The 18,821-nt window shown below is 37.4% G+C and overlaps 1 protein-coding gene across 2 annotated transcripts; it reads right to left on the bottom strand.

Annotated features, from left to right (window-relative positions):
• Positions 1 to 301: 301 nt before the first annotated feature.
• LOC120195554 (photosystem I reaction center subunit N, chloroplastic-like) lies at positions 302 to 18,821 on the bottom strand. Of its 2 annotated transcripts, none has more exons than XM_039197546.1 (3): positions 18,447 to 18,821; positions 437 to 576; positions 302 to 343 (listed from the first exon to the last, which is right to left on the bottom strand). In XM_039197546.1, exons 1-3 carry the CDS (start codon positions 18,745 to 18,747, stop codon positions 302 to 304), a joined length of 483 nt encoding a protein of 160 aa, XP_039053477.1. In that variant the 5' UTR covers positions 18,748 to 18,821. The 2 variants fall into 2 exon arrangements, with proteins under 2 accessions (XP_039053477.1, XP_039053478.1); XM_039197547.1 differs by having other exon boundaries at positions 324 to 339; positions 414 to 576.

The following is an 18,821-nucleotide window of genomic DNA, read 5'->3' as shown; positions in this document are numbered from 1 at the left end:
TTGTAACAAAATGTGTCATGTATGGTGGTATATAGTATTAACTGATATCTTATAGGAATAGGATACATAGATTATGGTATTTGCATAGTTAATGATTGTGGATGACATGATTTATTGAACCCATGGAAAAATAAGATAACCACGCATCATCTGGAAACTGTTTGACTAGTTTAAGCAGCAGCGTAACAATGCACAGAAAAATGAGAAGAATTAGATAAATGGTTTTAAGTGAAAATTACATTAGGGATGTCATCACCATTTCCAGAACACATTGGAGCCGCACATGTATTTGTCTTTCTCTTCACACTCCAAGGCCAAAATCATCAGAGAAGAAGGGCACTTTCTGCATCCACCAAACAAATTCTTAACCAAATATCATGTCATCATCATCAACCAAATCTTCTGGAAAAAACTAAGAGAATGAGAATAGTCGAACCTTTTGCTTTGCAAGATCCTGGCATCCAGTAAAGTTCTCAGGGAACTTGCAGCTGTCAAATTGAACAGTGTATGCTCTCGCAAAGTTTGCTCCGCTTGTGGCCAACCTCTTATTGTCATTCAATTCCTGCGTTTTCCCATCTTATTCTATGTAAAAACTACAATAAATCACCTAAGTTTTCAGTTGTCATAGAAAACATACCTTGTTAGTGTAGACACCCGTTTTTGTCCGGGTTTTTTTCCGTTATTTTATTATTATTATTATTATTATCGTTATCTTATTATTTTATTATTATTTATTATTACAATTTTTTTTTTTTTGCAGGCTTAGAAGCCCAATTCAGATTACAGAGGCCCAATAACCCGAAGCCCAATTGGCCCAGAGACCCGAAGCCCAATTCAGATTAGGGTTTTAAACCCTAAAACATATTAGGGTTTCAAACCCTAATCCCCTTCCAGCCGCCATGTGACCCTTCTCTGCCTCAGCGCCGCCACCATCACTGTTCCGATCTGACCCCAACTGTTGCACTATTATCATCTACAGCAAAACCAGTCAAGAAAATATATCACATACAGTTCAAATCTCACAAAATCTAAACTCCAAATTAAAATACCAATAAATCCCTAAATATTCGGGATTTCTATCCTACCAAATCAGAAAAAGCCAGGCTCTACCTAGATATCATCATCATCTCACCAGAAATCCGGGGCAAGCAAAGATAAAAGAAGAGAAAAAAAGAAAAGCAAGGGGGGACAGAAAAAAAGAGAAAAAAACATCCATTCGAAAAAAAATAAAAAAAGAGAGAGATAGAGTAAGAATCTTACCCTGGTTTTCGACCACCACCGTTGCTTCATCGGAGCCAAGCGTCCCTCGCCGAAGGTAAAAGAAACTTGTCTTTTTTTGGGGCTTGTTGGGTTTGAAATCAAAGGATTTATTTGGGTATTAGGTCAGTGTAGTGAGTGGATCTAAGGTCGTAGAGAACCTTCTCTGGGTTTGGGATACTCCCCGTGGCCACCGTTCTACGGTGGCCGGGGAGTTAAGGCCTCTGTTTAGGCGAGGGAAGAAGGAGATGTGAGAAGGGAGAGGAATAGCCGAACGGCTGAGGAAATGAGGGGGAGAGTATATGAGTTTAGGGTTTCAGAATAACCCTTAAAAGGGTTATATTTCAGACGTCGAACGGCGTCGTTTTGAAGCATGAGTGAGGCCGAGTGATGGGATTAAGGGCTAATAGCCTATTTGGTCCTCTTACCTCTGTAATCTTGCACGCGTGTCCTTAGCATTTATGGGTAAACAACAGTTTAGGTCCCCCAAGCTTCTGTAAGGGTGTAATCTGGTCACTAAAGGAAATCCATGCGATCTTATTTCGAGCCTATAGTTTTATTTTGTTTTGTTTACATCACTAGTTTATATATTATGTAGGTTTTATGATCTTCGAATTTGGACATGTAATTTATGTTTTTCTTCATTTTGGTCACTGGACTGGTTATTGTTAATCTTTCTGAAAGTTTAGACATTATACCCTTTATTTATGAAACTTTTATTTTGATCACTACTATCATATTTTGGGTTAAATTTCGATTAATGTCTGTTTATTTTACTTTCATTATATTTTAGTCCTTATCTGTTTATTATTACATTTTTATTAGAGTTCGAATTTGGCCATATTATTTTATGCATGTTTCGTTTTAGTCCTTGTTTAATATTTGACTTAATTGTGGTTTAGTTCTTTATGTTTTTTTTTCATTTCATTTTAGTCCTATACATGATTTATGGGCTATTTTTAGCTTAGTACATATGCTATTTAGTTTTTTAGTATGAACTCTGATTTATCTGAAATTGCTATTTTAGTTTTTATTTTCTGTTTCTTTCATTGTAGTCCTTTAAGTTTCTGATTTTACCATTTTTGCTCTTTGAGTTTATGTGTTTGTTATTCTAGTCCTTTTACTTGCTTTTTGATCATTTTATCTTGGTTTACAATATTTACTTATTTTCATTGTAGTCATTTATATATGAATTTATTATTTGGTTATTTGTATTATGTAAATAATGTTGTTTGTTTCATTTAATGTAAAGATTCTACTTCGCATATTTTATTTATATTTATTTCCATTGTATTTCTCTATTGTATATTATTCGAATAATTTCAAGAACACATATTTATAGAACGGGCGTGGAAAGTATCACTGGATCGAAGTGGTACAATCCGATACGACGTTCAAACTGAATAAATAAAAATGCAAATTCTTCCTTTTACAAGCTTATAGAAATTATTTTTATTTTTATTATTTTTTGATTAATTTATTTGATGGTCATATTGTTTAATATTTAAATTTTAATCTTTATTATTATTTCTTCATTGAATCTTAATATGAGTGATGTATGTTTTGGAAAAGTATAATATGATGTATTTTATGTCAATTTTCATCATTATCTTTTAAGTTAAAGAGAAAATATTCTTTACAAGTAAGAAATAGACGAGGTAGCTTTCCCGGCGGAGGATTGCAAATCTCGAGATTTCTTATCGAGAAAAGGATTTTTTTATTTTAACTAATATTCAATAAATAAATCATAATTTATTTATTATTCTATTTTCATAATTTTTATTGTATTAATGGTTGTTATGTCAATATTAACGATACATAAATTAAGCATATTGTATTTTCTACTCATGACGATATTATTTAGTGGTAATTCAAAGATAGGATATACTTTATAGATAAGAAATAGATGAGATAGCTTTCCCGTTGGAGGATTGCAAATCTTGAGATTTCTTACCAAGTGAAGTATTTCTATTATTTTAATTTTAACAAATATTCAATAAATAGATCATATTTTTTACTTCATATTCAAATTGTAATTTCCACCATTTACGACGATGTGTAAGCTACACAGTACCAATTTTGGGCGTTGTGGGGCGTTTACCCTTCCCCACACGTAACCGACTCCCGAACCTGTTTTAAATGAATCTTTGGTAACGTAGACCAAATTTTTGTCTTATAAAATTATTTTTCTTAAAATTGTTTTTAAAGGACGTTTTTAGGTATTCGACCTACCTAACCCAAAGGTCGATGGCGACTCTTTTCAATCTTATTCAAATCCACCAAATTTTCCAAATTAAAGTTGTAATCGTTTTTTTAAAATAATACTTAATTGTTTTAAAAAAAAATGGTTATGACAGCTTGGCGACTCCACTGGGGACGTCTAGAGAGTCAGGCTGTCGGTCGCTTATATATGGTCGTTATGGTGGAAATTATAAGTTCGAACCTTTAGTAAAACTATGATCTATTTATTGAATTTATGTATTATTTTTTTTATTTACTAACATTTCAATTATTTTCATTTTTTTTCAGATATTTCTTAATTCTCGTTGGGTGTTATTTTTTATTTTTCCTGTTTTTGAGTCAAAGGTTTGTTTGTTTCTCCTCACACACATCACTTTCATTAGCATAACATGAGCTCTAGATATGAGTTTTGATCCAAATTAGTTAGGGTGATTGCTTTACTCTCGTAAGAATTTATTCTTCGTATGAGTTTTGGCAAATAACCCATGGGATACATACCTTATACCTTCGTAGGAATTTATTCCTCGTATGGGTATAAGGCAGTGAATCCCCTCGAATTGAACTCGGTCCGTTTGAAACCTGTAATGGGTGAGGATTGAGGGTTTGGTAGCCCAAGGGGGCACTGACATCAAGGACAATTCGAGTTCCTTTTTTTCCTGTTAGAGCTGAAACCATGCATATAGTGAACCATAGAACGGTCACACTAGGTAGAGTCATACTGAACCTCTGTCCGTCAATAGGTACCCAAAATAGGCGTACACAATGGAGAAACCCTCTAACCTTTTATTTTATTTTATTTATTTATTTTTGAGTATGTAGAATAGATTTATTCTGTTAAAGCATGTGAAATAGAATTTAGGTGCAGTTAGAATTTAATTAATTTAGGAGGGTAGAGAGCATGTTTGGGTAGGACCCTTTTTGAGGAATATTATTCGGGTAGATAATACATAAATAGAATAGATTTATTTCCCGTTTTACATATCTTTTTATGTTAAATTTATACAATTGTTTTGACTAACTGTTTTGTTTGTTTTGTTTATTTTTTTCGTACTGCATAGACATATCATTAGAAAAGGCGATTGATCTGTGAGTATCGATAAAGTGGAAAGACTTTCACGATGGAAAGGAGTTTCCTAAACAAAGAAGTGAATCCAGCAGATGTAAGGAACTGGTCCGAAGCCAAGCAGAAAGAGCAGGGAGATAGTCTATCAGGGAACTACGTGTCGGATCTGTCTGATTATACACCAGCTTCTTTAAAACAGAATGAGCTTCAGGGATTGAAAACAATTTGGGAAAGTTGGAATCTTATTGAGAGGCAAGCTTTTCAGCAGACTTATGGGGATATATTTCATCTGATATACGTGAAGGTAGATCCGGTTCTCATACGAAGCATAATACAGTTTTGGAATCCGGCCTATAGTTGTTTCACATTCAACCGAGAGGACATGACTCCAACCCTCGAGGAATACCAATTTCTGTTGAATTTGACAAGCGTTAAAGTGGACAAAGTTTACTCCCGGTCGATAAAAGGGCCTTCCTTTAAGTCAAAGCTTGCAAAGATCTCGGGCACAAGCGACAAATGGGTAAATGATCGCTTGCAACGCAAGGGAGAAAGTGAGGGAGTGCCGTGGTCTCACTTACAAAAGATAGCTGAAGCACATGTAGATGAAAACGTGCGTAGAGATGTATTTGCTTTGGGTATATATGGTTTGGTAATCTTTCCAAAATGTTTGGGGCTGATCGAGCTAGCAGTAGTCGATTTGGTTGAGAAGTTAGGAAGAGAGGTGAATCCAGTCCATGCAATTCTTGCTGAAACTTTCCGATCTTTGAATATATGTAGAAGGTTGGGGGGAGGTCATTTTATGGGTTGTGCTCAATTGCTTACTGTGTGGATCAGAAGCCATTTCTGGAAGGAAGAAAAGGTCAACTATAACCGTTTTTTGAAAGATTATTCTCCCGTTGCTGAGTACCTTACGAAGGAGTGGCCTGAAGTATCTCAGAAAGATCAATGGATTGATTTCTTCCGGAATCTACAAAGTCAAAACATAGCATGGCGAACCCCGTGGCTGATGCATACACAAATCTTGTTCAAGTGTGGAGATTTGGACTGGATTATATTACTGGGACTGTGGGGGAGGAGTGGGATACGCTCCTTTGTTGATATTGAGACAGTACGGTGCCCGACAGTTTGTTCCCGTGACTCATGGGTTGACTGGTGCTGAATTTGATTATAAAGAAGGCAATTATAGAAAGAAAATCAAAGATGCGGCTGATTCCTGGAAGATGACTTTTAGGACTAAAGTAATTGGAGCGGATGTTATCTTGACGCCTGATTATGAAGCCTGGAGAATCAGGAGGGTAAATGATAAGATACCTTTAACATCTGGAGAGGGATCAAGGTCGATAGAAGAACAAATCAGAAATATCCCTTCGAATTTGGAAATCCAAAGAATTGAGTTTGAAATGGAAAAGGCTAAGGATTCCAAGAAAATAGAAGAGATGGAGAGAGAAAACTTCATGTTGACTATCGAGGCTGAATTTCATGCCAGACAGTTTATAATGATGAGAGAACGGAAAGAGGAGGTGGAAGCCGATTTAGAAGACTTAAAAAAAAGATTATCAAAGAGTGCAGCAAGTGAGAAAGAAACTTGGATCCAGAGAATTAGCGGCTGCAAGACGGCGAATCAAAAGTCTGGAAATGGAGAACAAGTGTCAGATCAAGAAGATAGAAGCTGGAAAAGCAAAAGTATGCGAGCTAGAGGCCGATAAAAAGGAATTGATCAAGCAGTATAAAGCTGAGGCTCGTAGAGCTCAAAAACTCCATGAAGAAAAAGAAGTCGGCCTGAAAGAATTAGAAGAGGAAAAGAATCAAGTCCAGGGGTTAAAAACTGAGATGAACAGTATAATTGAGGACTTTGAGGACAAAGATCGAAGAATTTTAGAGCTCGAAGAAGAAAGAAAGCAAAAGAAAGAAGAGATTTGGTCTGAGAGACAGGGATGGAATCGATTCCTCGATAGAAAGCAGGCAGAGATTGGATCGTGGATGCAGAGATTCTCGACAAAAAGTCAGCAAGTAGATGAGCTCACGGGAGAAATGGGAGAATTACAGATGAGATTCGAACATGAGATGAACCAATCTCGAGCTATGAATGATGAGCTCAAAAGTCATGTATCGAACCTTGAGCAATCCCTTCTGCAAGTGCAAGTTCCTCCCGCTTCAGTGGACCTAAGAGTTGCTCTCGAAGAAAACAAATCCTTCCAGAAGGAAATCAGAGAATTGAAAGGTGAACTCTAGAAATGTCGAATTCATATTACCAATCTAGAAAAAGAGATCAAACGCATCAATAAGGGATGGGAAAATACATATGAGCACTATCGATCCTTGGTAGAAGAACGCGAGCGCATGATGGGGGAAGCTATTGCTCAAATGGGTGAAGTGGCTCGGTACATGAATGAATTAGCCAATAGAGCGGAGATCATCCAACTGCGCACAAATCCGGTTTCTGAATATACAAGGGAGATCATCGCCATTATGAATGAAATTGTAGAGCTGAGTCTGAGGGCTAGGCCTTATATGTAATAGAACTCCTTTGTAATGAGTGAAACTTTTTATCCAATGAAGTATTTCCGAATGGTTACTGCTTGGGTCAACGCCTTTTATTTGCATTTCATACTTGCATCATTCATTATGCATAAGTATATTCATCATTTATAATGCATCACCAATAAAATGTACCATTTATAGCACATTACCAATAATATGCATTCGAATTTAAAAGAACAATAAAATTAATTTCCGAAGGTTATGTGACAGACGATTCTGGCAAGTAAGAACTCCAATCCTTATCACACGCGAAGTAGAGCCATGGAGGCCAAGCTTGATCAATTAAAGAAAGAAATGCAAGAAGATTTACTAAGAATACAACAAGAATGGCAGGCAAAGATGGATCAGTCACAAAAGTCAATTATAGATCAAATCCTGCAAAGCCAGGCTAATATGATGAATGAGATGATAACCAAGATGTCTGGGATACGTACTGAAACAGTTAAAGAACCAAGCACGGCCCCTGTTGAAGTTTCTAGACAGGAGTCTACCCCGAGACTAGTTATCTCACCTGAAAAGCTAGTTGAACATCCTGCAGGGTCTTCAGCTGTAAAGGTTCAAATGGCCACGACTAACCCTCAAAACAGTCCTTATGAGTATATTGATGTAGATCCTGAAGAAATGGAGAAACCTAAAACGGAAGTACCAGAGCATTTAAAGGACTGGTGCAAAGGGTTTTTTAAAGAAATGGGAAAGCAGGGTTCTCAAGACGGAATGAATGCAGAGGAATTGAGTCTTGTGCCAGACCTAGTATTACCACCAAAGTTCAAAATGCCAGAATTTGAAAAGTATGATGGGAAAACTTGTCCTGTTGCTCACTTGACCATGTTTTGTCGAAGAATGACAGGATTTGTGAAGGATGATGGGCTATTAATTCACTGTTTCCAGGCCAGCTTGACGGGGTCAGCTGTCAGATGGTATAACCAATTAACCCGAGCTAAAATAGGGTCTTGGAAGGATTTGGCCAATGCGTTTAAAGAACAATATCAACACGTTACCGATATGATGCCTGATCGTGTTACTCTCCAAAATATGGAGATGAAGCATAATGAGACCTTCCGACAGTACGCTCAGCGCTGGAGGGATATTGCTGCTCAAGTGCACCCACCACTTATTGAGAGGGAGTTTATAACCATGTTTATAGATACGTTAAAATCTCCTTATATTGATCATATGTTAGGAGTGGCAACTAAGAGCTTCTCTGATATCGTGATGTGCGGAGAGATGATCGAGAGAGCATTAAAGAAGGGGCAGATTGTCGGTAGCCAAACTCCTGCAAAGAAACCCTATGTGAAAAGGAAAGAAGGAGAGGTGAATAATGTAAATTTCTCTGTGAGTAAGCCGAAGATGGGAAACTCTTCTTCATCTCAAGGAGAGACTAAGCGCGAGCATAACAATGAAAGGATGACGTTCACTCCCATACCAATGACTTACATCGAGCTCTTCCATGGATTAGTCCAAGCTCACGTAGTGTCACCAAAATTCATTGATCCAATTAAACCACCTTATCCAAAATGGTTCAACGAAAATGAGACATGCGAATATCATGCAAATCTCAGAGGACATAACATTGAAAAGTGTCTCGCTTTTAAAAGAGTGGTTGAAGATCTGATCAAGAGAAAGGTGGTGTCCTTTAATGATTCTGAAGCACCCTGTGTTGCTGCAAACCCGCTTCCAAATCATCAGAATCAGGGAGTAAACGCTATTGAGAAAAATCAGAGAGTTAAAAGGAGAATTGAAGAAATAAAAACACCACTGAAGTGGGTATATGCTCAAATAAAGGAGAGAGGGTTGTTGAGCCCTAGAAATGAATGCTCAATGGAAAAAACAGAGAACTTTTGTGAATACCATGGTGAAAATGGTCATCAGATTCAGGACTGTCAAGAATTCAGGCAAATAGTCCAAGAATTAATGAACAAGCAGGAGTTGCAGTTCTATGAAGAAAGAATGAGTGAGAATGAAAGATATATCTGCGCTTCTGAAGAAAATTCAAGGGAAGCTGAAAAGAATTTTAAAAAGCCTGTCCTGGTCATATCGAAGCCAAATTACGAGGCCAGCAGTGGAAGTATAACATCTAGGGTGGTGATCAAAACCCCTGCGCCTTTTGCCTATAAGAGTAACAAGAGTGTTCCCTGGGACTATACATGCCAAATTAATACTCCTGAGAGTAAGGAGGAAGAGGTTGCTGAAGTTGGATTTTTCACCAGGAGTGGAAGATGCTATGCTCCTGGGAAGGCTGATAAAGCAAGGGATGTGGTTATTAAAGATCCTGATGATAAATTGAATGAGCCTGTTAAGATTGAGGAGGCTCAGGAATTTTTAAAGTTTCTGAAACACAGCGAGTATAATATTGTGGAACAGCTTCATAAGACCCCAGCGGGATTTCAATGTTATCTCTACTGTTGCATTCGGAAGTACATCGAATACTCTGATCAAAGTGCTGAATGAAACTTTTGTAGGGAAGGATATACCAGTGGAACGTGTGGACAGGATGGTAAATCATATTAATGCGATAATTTTATTTATTTTATGATGACGAAATACCTGAAGAAGGAAAAGGCAGGGGCAAGGCTTTACACATTACGGCTCATTGTAAAGGAGTCATCGTCTCTGGGGTGTTAATTGACAACGGATCGGCCTTGAATGTTATGCCATTCGCCACTCTAAATAGACTTCCTGTGGATGTCACAAATGAGGGTTTGTGGCAATGCTGTAAGGGCATTTGATGGGACAGAACGCAAGATAATGGGGAAGATGATTATCCCTCTCAGAATTGGCCTACACATTTGAAGTAGATTTTGTTGTCATGGATATTCATCCGAGTTATAGTTGCTTGCTAGGGAGACCCTGGATTTACATGGCTGGGGCAGTTCCTTCCTCCCTTCACCAAAGCTCCGATTCATTGTTGATGGGACTCTGACCATCAAAGCGGAAGAAGACATCATTGCCTCTATCACTACAGATGCACCATATGTAGGGGTAGATGAAATGCACTAGAGTCCTCCTTCCAGTCCTTGGAATTTGTTAATGCTACTTTTATCTCTGAAGGCAAAAGAATTCCCATTCCTCATCTTTCAAAAATACAAAGATGCAATTAAAAGAGACATTAGCTAGAGGAGCAAAGGTAGGGAAAGGCTTGGGAAGAAACTGCAAGGAATCACTGAAGGGTCGGCTCCAGTTCCTAAAAGGAATTATTTTGGTCTCGGATACAAACCAACGTACCATGATAAAGTCAAGGATGCACAAAAGCTAATGGAAAGGAGGAAGGCAAGAGTAAAGGGAGAAGATCTTGTTTGGGGACCCATGTCATCCCACCATCTCCAAATCTTTTGTGTCTAGAGGATTTGTGATTAACACGCTGAAACAGAACAATTACACTGTTGAAGAACTCCCTGTGTTCTATAAGCACTTTTCAAAGTAATGCATAATAACAAATCTGTCTCCTTTTGACCCAAATATAATAGGGCTTTGTAAAAGGACAAATTGTTATTTGTCATTGCTTTAATGAAACAGTGTTCTTCTTTCATTCTAATCTTAGCAAGTATTTATTCATCTCTTGAGTATTCTTTATTCTTTATTGATAATTATTCCTTAATAAATATTAGATAAATTTTGTGTCCACAGCCAAATATACTCCTTTTGATTCGCAGGTCTTCAGATATCAACTGTTCGAATAATGAACTTTTGAACCACAAATTGATTTGAAAATGACATGTGTCTCGAAGAATCTGAGGGTTATAAGATGAAGAGGAATGTGAGTTAAACTCTGAGCTTGTTAGAATGATGGAGCAAGAAGATAGACAAATATTGCCCCACAAAGAGACAACTGAAACAATAATTTGGGAACAGAAGAGGATAAAGGAGTTAAAATGGCACTTCACTCTCACCAAAAATAAGAGATGGTCTTATAAGCCTTCTTCGGGAATATAGGGATGTGTTTGCTTGGTCTTATCAAGATATGCCGGGGTTGGAGACTGACATTGTGATGCACAAGCTACCAATAAAACCGGAATGCAAGCCTGTTCAGCAAAACTTCGAAGAATGAGACCAGATATGCTATTAAAAATCAGGAAGAAGTAAAAAAACATTCGATGCTGGATTTTTACAAGTGGCCAAGTACCCTGAATGGGTAGCAAACATAGTGCCAGTTCCAAAGAAAGATGGCAAAGTTCGGATGTGTTGACTACCGGGATCTCAATCGAGCGAGCCCCAAAGATAATTTTCCACTCCCACATATCGATACTTTGGTTGACAATACGGCTGGTCATGCTCTTTTCTCTTTCATGGATGGTTTCTCAGTTACAATCAAATTAAGATGGACCCAGAAGACTGGAAAAGACAACTTTTGTGACAATGTGGGGTACGTTTTGCTACAAGGTGATGCCCTTTGGACTTAAGAACGCCGGGGCAACATATCAAAGAGCCATGGTTACGTTGTTCCACGATATGATGCACAAGGAGATAGAAGTGTACGTGGATGTATGATTGCTAAATCACAAACTGGAGAAGAACATGTAAAAGTCTAAAGAAACTATTTTTAAGATTAAAGAAATACCAGCTCAAGCTTAACCCAACCAAGTGCACATTCGGAGCTACTTCAGGGAAGTTATTGGGATTTGTAGTCAGTGAGAATGGATAGAAATAGATCCTGATAAAGTCAAAGCAATTTTGGAATTACCTCCCCCTAGAACGCAAAAGGAAGTACGAGGTTTCTGGGAAGGTTAAATTATATTGCCAGATTCATCTCTCAGTTGACCGAGAAATGTGATCCAATCCGATTACTGAGAAAGCAAACCCAGGAGAATGGATAGTTGCCAAGAATGCTTCGATAGAATTAAGAGTTACTTAATTAATGCTCCTGTCTTGATGCCACCAATCCCAAACAAACCATTGATTTATATTTGACTGTCTTTGAGAAGTCAATGGGATGTGTGTTGGCCCAACATGACGAAACTGGAAGAAGAGAACGAGCTATTACTATCTCAGTAAGAAATTCACTGACTGTGAGACTCGATATTCCTCTATTGAAAAGCTGTGTTGTGCTTTAGTATGGACTACTAAGAGGCTGAGACAGTATTTGTTGTATCATACTACCTGGTTGATATCAAGACTGGATCCGTTAAAGTACCTGATGGAATCAACGGCTCTAACTGGAAGGATGGCGAGATGGCAAATGTTGTTGTCCGAATTTGATATAGTCTACATGAACCAGAATCAGTTAAAGGAAGTGCTATTGCAGATTTCCTGGCAAGCAGAGCATTAGAAGACTATGAGCCAGTAAAATTCGATTTTCCGAATGAGGACTTGATGAGTATATTTGTTACTGAAGAAGATACTCCAAAATGAAGCATGGAAAATGAACTTCGATGGCGCTTCTAATGCTTGGGACATGGAATTGGGGCAATACTAGTTTCACCTGAGGGAGATCATATCCTTGTACTAGTAGGCTCGCCTTGAATGCACTAACATATGGCAGAGTATGAAGCATGTATCTTGGGTATTCAAGCTGCAATTGAGCGCAAAGTTAAAAGCCTAGAAGTATTCGGCGATTCTGCTCTGGTTATTTATCAGCTTCGTGGGGAATGGATGACTCGAGACTCCAAGTTGATAGAATACAAACTTAGTGATGGAGTTGATCAAAGAGTTTGAAGAAATTTCTTTTGCTTATCTTCCTCGTGAAGAAAATCAAATGGCAGATGCCTTGGCTACGTTGGCAGCTATGTTTAAGGCGATGATCAATCTCGAATGATGCCTATTCGATGAGTATAAGAGAATGCCAGCTCATTGTTGCAACATAGAGGAAGAAGAGGATGATAATCTCCCATGGTATTATGATATTCTCCAGTATGTGAAGTATCGGGCATACCCAGCGGAGGCAACTGAGAATGATAAACGGACCTTAAGAAGATTAGCAATGGGGTATGTCCTTGATGGAGATATATTGTATAAAAAGGCAAGGATCAGTGCTTTTGAGATGTGTGGATAGAATCGAGGCCAAGAAATACTTGAGGAAGTCCATGAAGGAGTTGTGGAACACATGCTAATGGATTCACAATGGTTAGAAAAATCATGAGGTTTGGGTAATATTGGTCCACTATGGAAGGAGATTGAATCAGATTTGCTCGAAGATGTCATAAATGCCAGATTCATGATAACCAAATACATGTTCCTCCTTCACCACTCCATGTAATGAACGCACCTTGCCAAATGGGTTGAAGCTGCCTCTTATGCTAATGTCACAAAAGGAGCAGTGTGCAGATTTCTAAAAAGAGAATCATTGTAGATATGGAACACCTGAAAGGATCATCACAGATATGCATTGAATTGAACAACGATTAATGAAGGAAGTTACACAAAGTTAAAGATCAAACATCACAATTCGGCTCCTTATCGCCCAAAAATGAATGGGGCAGTAGGCAGCGAATAAAAACATCAAGAAGATCATCACAAAAGCAACTGAAACATATAGGGGCATGAGAAATTACCTTTTGCGTTGCTTGCTTATCGCACGTTCGTTCGTACATCTACTGGGCAACACCATTCTTTGGTATATGGATGGAAGCAGTTCTACCTGTTGAGGTGGAATACCTTCTTTGAGAGTATTGATGGAGTTGAACTGGACGAGGCTGTGGGTACAAAAGTAGGTTTGATCAATTAATTTGATTGAGGAGAAAAGGCTGAAAGCTATCTGCCATGGCCAATGTACCAGAAAAGGATGATACGAGCATATGACAAGAAAGTCAGACCTTGAGAATTTCGTGAAGGCGTTTGTACTAAAAAGATCCTACCTATGCAAAAAGACTTTCGAGGGAAGTGGATGCCGAACTGGGAAGGTCCCTATGTTGTAAAAAAGGCATTCTCATGAGGAGCTTGGTGTTAACAGAAATGGATGGAGAAGATTTGCCTAATCCCGTGAATTCAGATTCGGTCAAGCGATATTATACTTAAATAAAAAAAAAAAGGAATGAAAAAAATGAAAAATGAAGAAGAAAAATAAATAAAGGAGGGTTCAAGATGAAAACCCAAAATGGGCATCTTGAAACCAAAGGAGGATTCGAGTTGAAAATCTGTAATGGACGGCTCGAATAATCAGAAATTGAAATGGTGGTTTCCCTTGGAGGCTAACAGTTTAGGGAAAGACTCTCATGCTCACACATCTTTTGTACGATCTGAATCTTCGAAACACATGTCAACTTTCGAGAAAGATTTGGGGTGAAGAAATAGAAGGACTCAGCATTGATATTCACTATATTTGTCCATGTTTTTCCTTGTATACTTGTTTTCTTGTCCCAAAAGATTGTACTTTCTCATTATCTATCTTCAGTGAAATTTTGATTTGATTCAATGTCCTCGCATATATTCACCAAATTACTAATCAATAACAACATCGGTTACTATGCTTTACTCTGAAAAGTGTCAGATTATGGGATTTTGAAACAGGTGTTCGCCAGAGAGAACACATACAAAGGCACGCTCCCATCAATCATTAAACAAATCATTGAGAAAAAAGAGGGTTTAAATTAAAGAAATCAGTTTCAACATAATCATACTTTTCCAAGCAAAGAAGTCCCAATTTAAAGGCATGCAACAAGGAAAGCCATTCTGAATGAATTTTCTCTGAAAATCAATCAATGACCAAAGAATCAAAAGGCAAGAAACTCTCTCGGGGTAGATCAGAAGGACCAAGTCAAAGAATATTTAATGAGAGGTCAAGGAAGTAACCAGGCATGGACAAACGCATAAATATCGCATATTTCGATCAAAGAGTATGAGGGAGTCTCAATGCCAGGAACGAACTGAACATAACCCTTTAAACATGCATTTAGATCATTCTTAGAGCATATTGATAACATGAATCATAGCATATGACCATTTTACAGGATCATCAAGACTTATTGAAGCAATGAATCAGTCAACATCAACTGACCAGACTTCCTCATCACGTAGGAGCCGTGTCAACATTAGGATAACCAGCCGTCCTCATCACGTAGGAACCGAGTTATCACCCTCCTAAGGTGGCCAGAGTTTTTCATCATGTATGAACCGTGTCATCCCCAGACCAGACCTCTTCATCACGTAGAGCCGTGTCAACCATAGATACCAGTCGTCCTCATCACGTAGGAACCGTGTTATCACCTTTAGATGGCCAGATCTCTCATCACGTAAGAGCCGTGTCAACCTGATAACCAGTCGTCCCATTACGTAGGAACGAGTTATCATCCCTAAAGATGACCAGATTTCCTCATCACGTAGGAGCCGTGTCACCCTTAGACGACCAGACCTCTTCATTGCGTACGAGCAGTGTCGTCCCCACCAACAAAATTATCCATTTTTTTCAAACCAAAAGGAGGAGGACCAGAAAAAAAACGTGTTTTCTTGTCGTCTTTGCCCTATTCTTGTTAACACAAGAATATGCAAAGAGGGGCAGCTGTAGACACCCGTTTTTGTCCGGGTTTTTTTCCGTTATTTTATTATATTATTATTATTATCGTTATCTTATATTTTATTATTATTATTACAATTTTTTTTTTTTTGCAGGCTTAGAAGCCCAATTCAGATTACAGAGGCCCAATAACCCGAAGCCCAATTGGCCCAGAGACCCGAAGCCCAATTCAGATTAGGGTTTTAAACCCTAAAACATATTAGGGTTTCAAACCCTAATCCCCTTCCAGCCGCCGTGTGACCCTTCTCTGCCTCAGCGCCGCCACCATCACTGTTCCGATCTGACCCCAACTGTTGCACTATTATCATCTACAGCAAAACCAGTCAAGAAAATATATCACATACAGTTCAATCTCACAAAATCTAAACTCCAAATTAAATACCAATAAATCCCTAAATATTCGGGATTTCTATCCTACCAAATCAGAAAAAGCCAGGCTCTACCTAGATATATCATCATCTCACCAGAAATCCGGGGCAAGCAAAGATAAAGAAGAGAAAAAAAGAAAAGCAAGGGGGACAGAAAAAAGAGAAAAAAACATCCATTCGAAAAAAAATAAAAAGAGAGAGATAGAGTAAGAATCTTACCCTGGTTTTCGACCACCACCGTTGCTTCATCGGAGCCAAGCGTCCCTCGCCGAAGGTAAAAGAAACTTGTCTTTTTTGGGGCTTGTTGGGTTCGAAATCAAAGGATTTATTTGGGTATTAGGTCAGTGTAGTGAGTGGATCTAAGGTCGTAGAGAACCTTCTCTGGGTTTGGGATACTCCCCGTGGCCACCGTTTACGGTGGCCGGGGAGTTAGGCCTCTGTTTAGGCGGGGAAGAAGGAGATGTGAGAAGGGAGAGGAATAGCCGAACGGCTGAGGAAATGAGGGGGAGAGTATATGAGTTTAGGTTTCAGAATAACCCTTAAAAGGGTTATATTTCAGACGTCGAACGGCGTCGTTTGAAGCATGAGTGAGCCGAGTGATGGGATTAAGGGCTAATAGCCTATTTGGTCCTCTTACCTCTGTAACTTGCACGCGTGTCCTTAGCATTATGGGTAAACAACAGTTTAGGTCCCCAAGCTTCTGTAAGGGTGTAATCTGGTCACTAAGGAAATCCATGCGATCTTATTTCGAGCCTATAGTTTTATTTTGTTTGTTACATCACTAGTTTATATATGTAGGTTTTATGATCTTCGAATTTGGACATGTAATTTATGTTTTTCTTCATTTTGGTCACTGGACTGGTTTTGTTAATCTTTCTGAAAGTTTAGACATTATACCCTTTATTTATGAAACTTTTATTTGATCACTACTATCATATTTTGGGTTAAATTTCGATTAATGTCTGTTTATTTTACTTTCATTATATTTTAGTCCTTATCTGTTATTATTACATTTTTATTAGAGTTCGAATTTGGCCATATTATTTTATGCATGTTTCGTTTTAGTCCTTGTTTAATATTTGACTTAATTGTGGTTTAGTTCTTTATGTTTTTTTTCATTTCATTTTAGTCCTATACATGATTTATGGGCTATTTTAGCTTAGTACATATGCTATTTAGTTTTTTAGTATGAACTCTGATTTATCTGAAATTGCTATTTTAGTTTTTTTTCTGTTTCTTTCATTGTAGTCCTTTAAGTTTCTGATTTTACCATTTTTGCTCTTTGAGTTTATGTGTTTGTTATTCTAGTCCTTTTACTTGCTTTTTGATCATTTTATCTTGGTTACAATATTTACTTATTTTCATTGTAGTCATTTATATATGAATTTATTATTTGGTATTTGTATTATGTAAATAATGTTGTTTGTTTCATTTAATGTAAAGATTCTACTTCGCATATTTATTTATATTTATTTCCATTGTATTCTCTATTGTATATTATCGAATAATTTCAAGAACACATTTATAGAACGGGCGTGGAAAGTATCACTGGATCGAAGTGGTACAATCCGATACGACGTTCAAACTGAATAAATAAAAATGCAAATTCTTCCTTTACAAGCTATAGAAATTATTTTTATTTTTATTATTTTTTGATTAATTTATTTGATGGTCATATTGTTTAATATTTAAATTTTAATCTTATTATTATTTCTTCATTGAATCTTAATATGAGTGATGTATGTTTTGGAAAAGTATAATATGATGTATTTTATGTCAATTTTCGTCATTATCTTTTAAGTTAAAGAGAAAATATTCTTTACAAGTAAGAAATAGACGAGGTAGCTTTCCCGGCGGAGGATTGCAAATCTCGAGATTTTATCGAGAAAAGGATTTTTTTATTTTAACTAATATTCAATAAATAATCATAATTTATTATTATTCTATTTTCATAATTTTTATTGTATTAATGGTTGTTATGTCAATATTAACGATACAAAATTAAGCATATTGTATTTTCTACTCATGACGATATTATTTAGTGGTAATTCAAAGATAGGATATACTTTATAGATAAGAAATAGATGAGATAGCTTTCCCGTTGGAGGATTGCAAATCTTGAGATTTCTTACCAAGTGAAGTATTTCTATTATTTTAATTTTAACAAATATTCAATAAATAGATCATATTTTTTACTTCATATTCAAATTGTAATTTCCACCATTTACGACGATGTGTAAGCTACACAGTACCAATTTTGGGCGTTGTGGGGCGTTTACCCTTCCCCACACGTAACCGACTCCCGAACCTGTTTTAAATGAATCTTTGGTAACGTAGACCAAATTTTTGTCTTATAAAATTATTTTTCTTAAAATTGTTTTTAAAGGACGTTTTTAGGTATTCGACCTACCTAACCCAAAGGTCGATGGCGACTCTTTTCAATCTTATTCAAATCCACCAAATTTTCCAAATTAAAGTTGTAATCGTTTTTTTAAAATAATACTTAATTGTTTTAAAAAAAAATGGTTATGACAGTTAGCTTTGCTCTTTTCAAGGTAATCGTCGATGACCCCTGCACTGGCGGAAGAAGCGGCGGCTGAGGTGAGAAGGGTAGCTGCCAAATACAGCATAGCAGCTCTTCTTCCTTCACTGCCACCTGATTGTTTGACCTCAGAGAGTTTAGCCTGTTGGGATCTGACGACAGGCAACTTGTGACCACCACACACAACCGCGGAAGCGAGTGATGGCACTAAGGCGAGCTTGGAATTTAGCCCGGATGATCCACTGCCTGAGATTTCATAGCTGCATGTCAAAACGGAGTTCATGGATGCCATTGCTACAAAATGGAAAATGAATGTTAAATTTGTTTACAAATTAAGTCATTGAGTATAATAGATTAGTGACTGGG

The sequence above is a fragment of the Hibiscus syriacus genome, unplaced genomic scaffold (genome assembly GCF_006381635.1).
Source record: "Hibiscus syriacus cultivar Baekdansim isolate YM2019G1 unplaced genomic scaffold, ASM638163v2 tig00117016_pilon, whole genome shotgun sequence".
In the NCBI taxonomy this organism is placed as follows: Eukaryota; Viridiplantae; Streptophyta; class Magnoliopsida; order Malvales; family Malvaceae; genus Hibiscus; species Hibiscus syriacus.
Note: the sequence above shows the minus strand (reverse complement) of the source record. Positions and strands in the feature narration are given on the sequence as shown.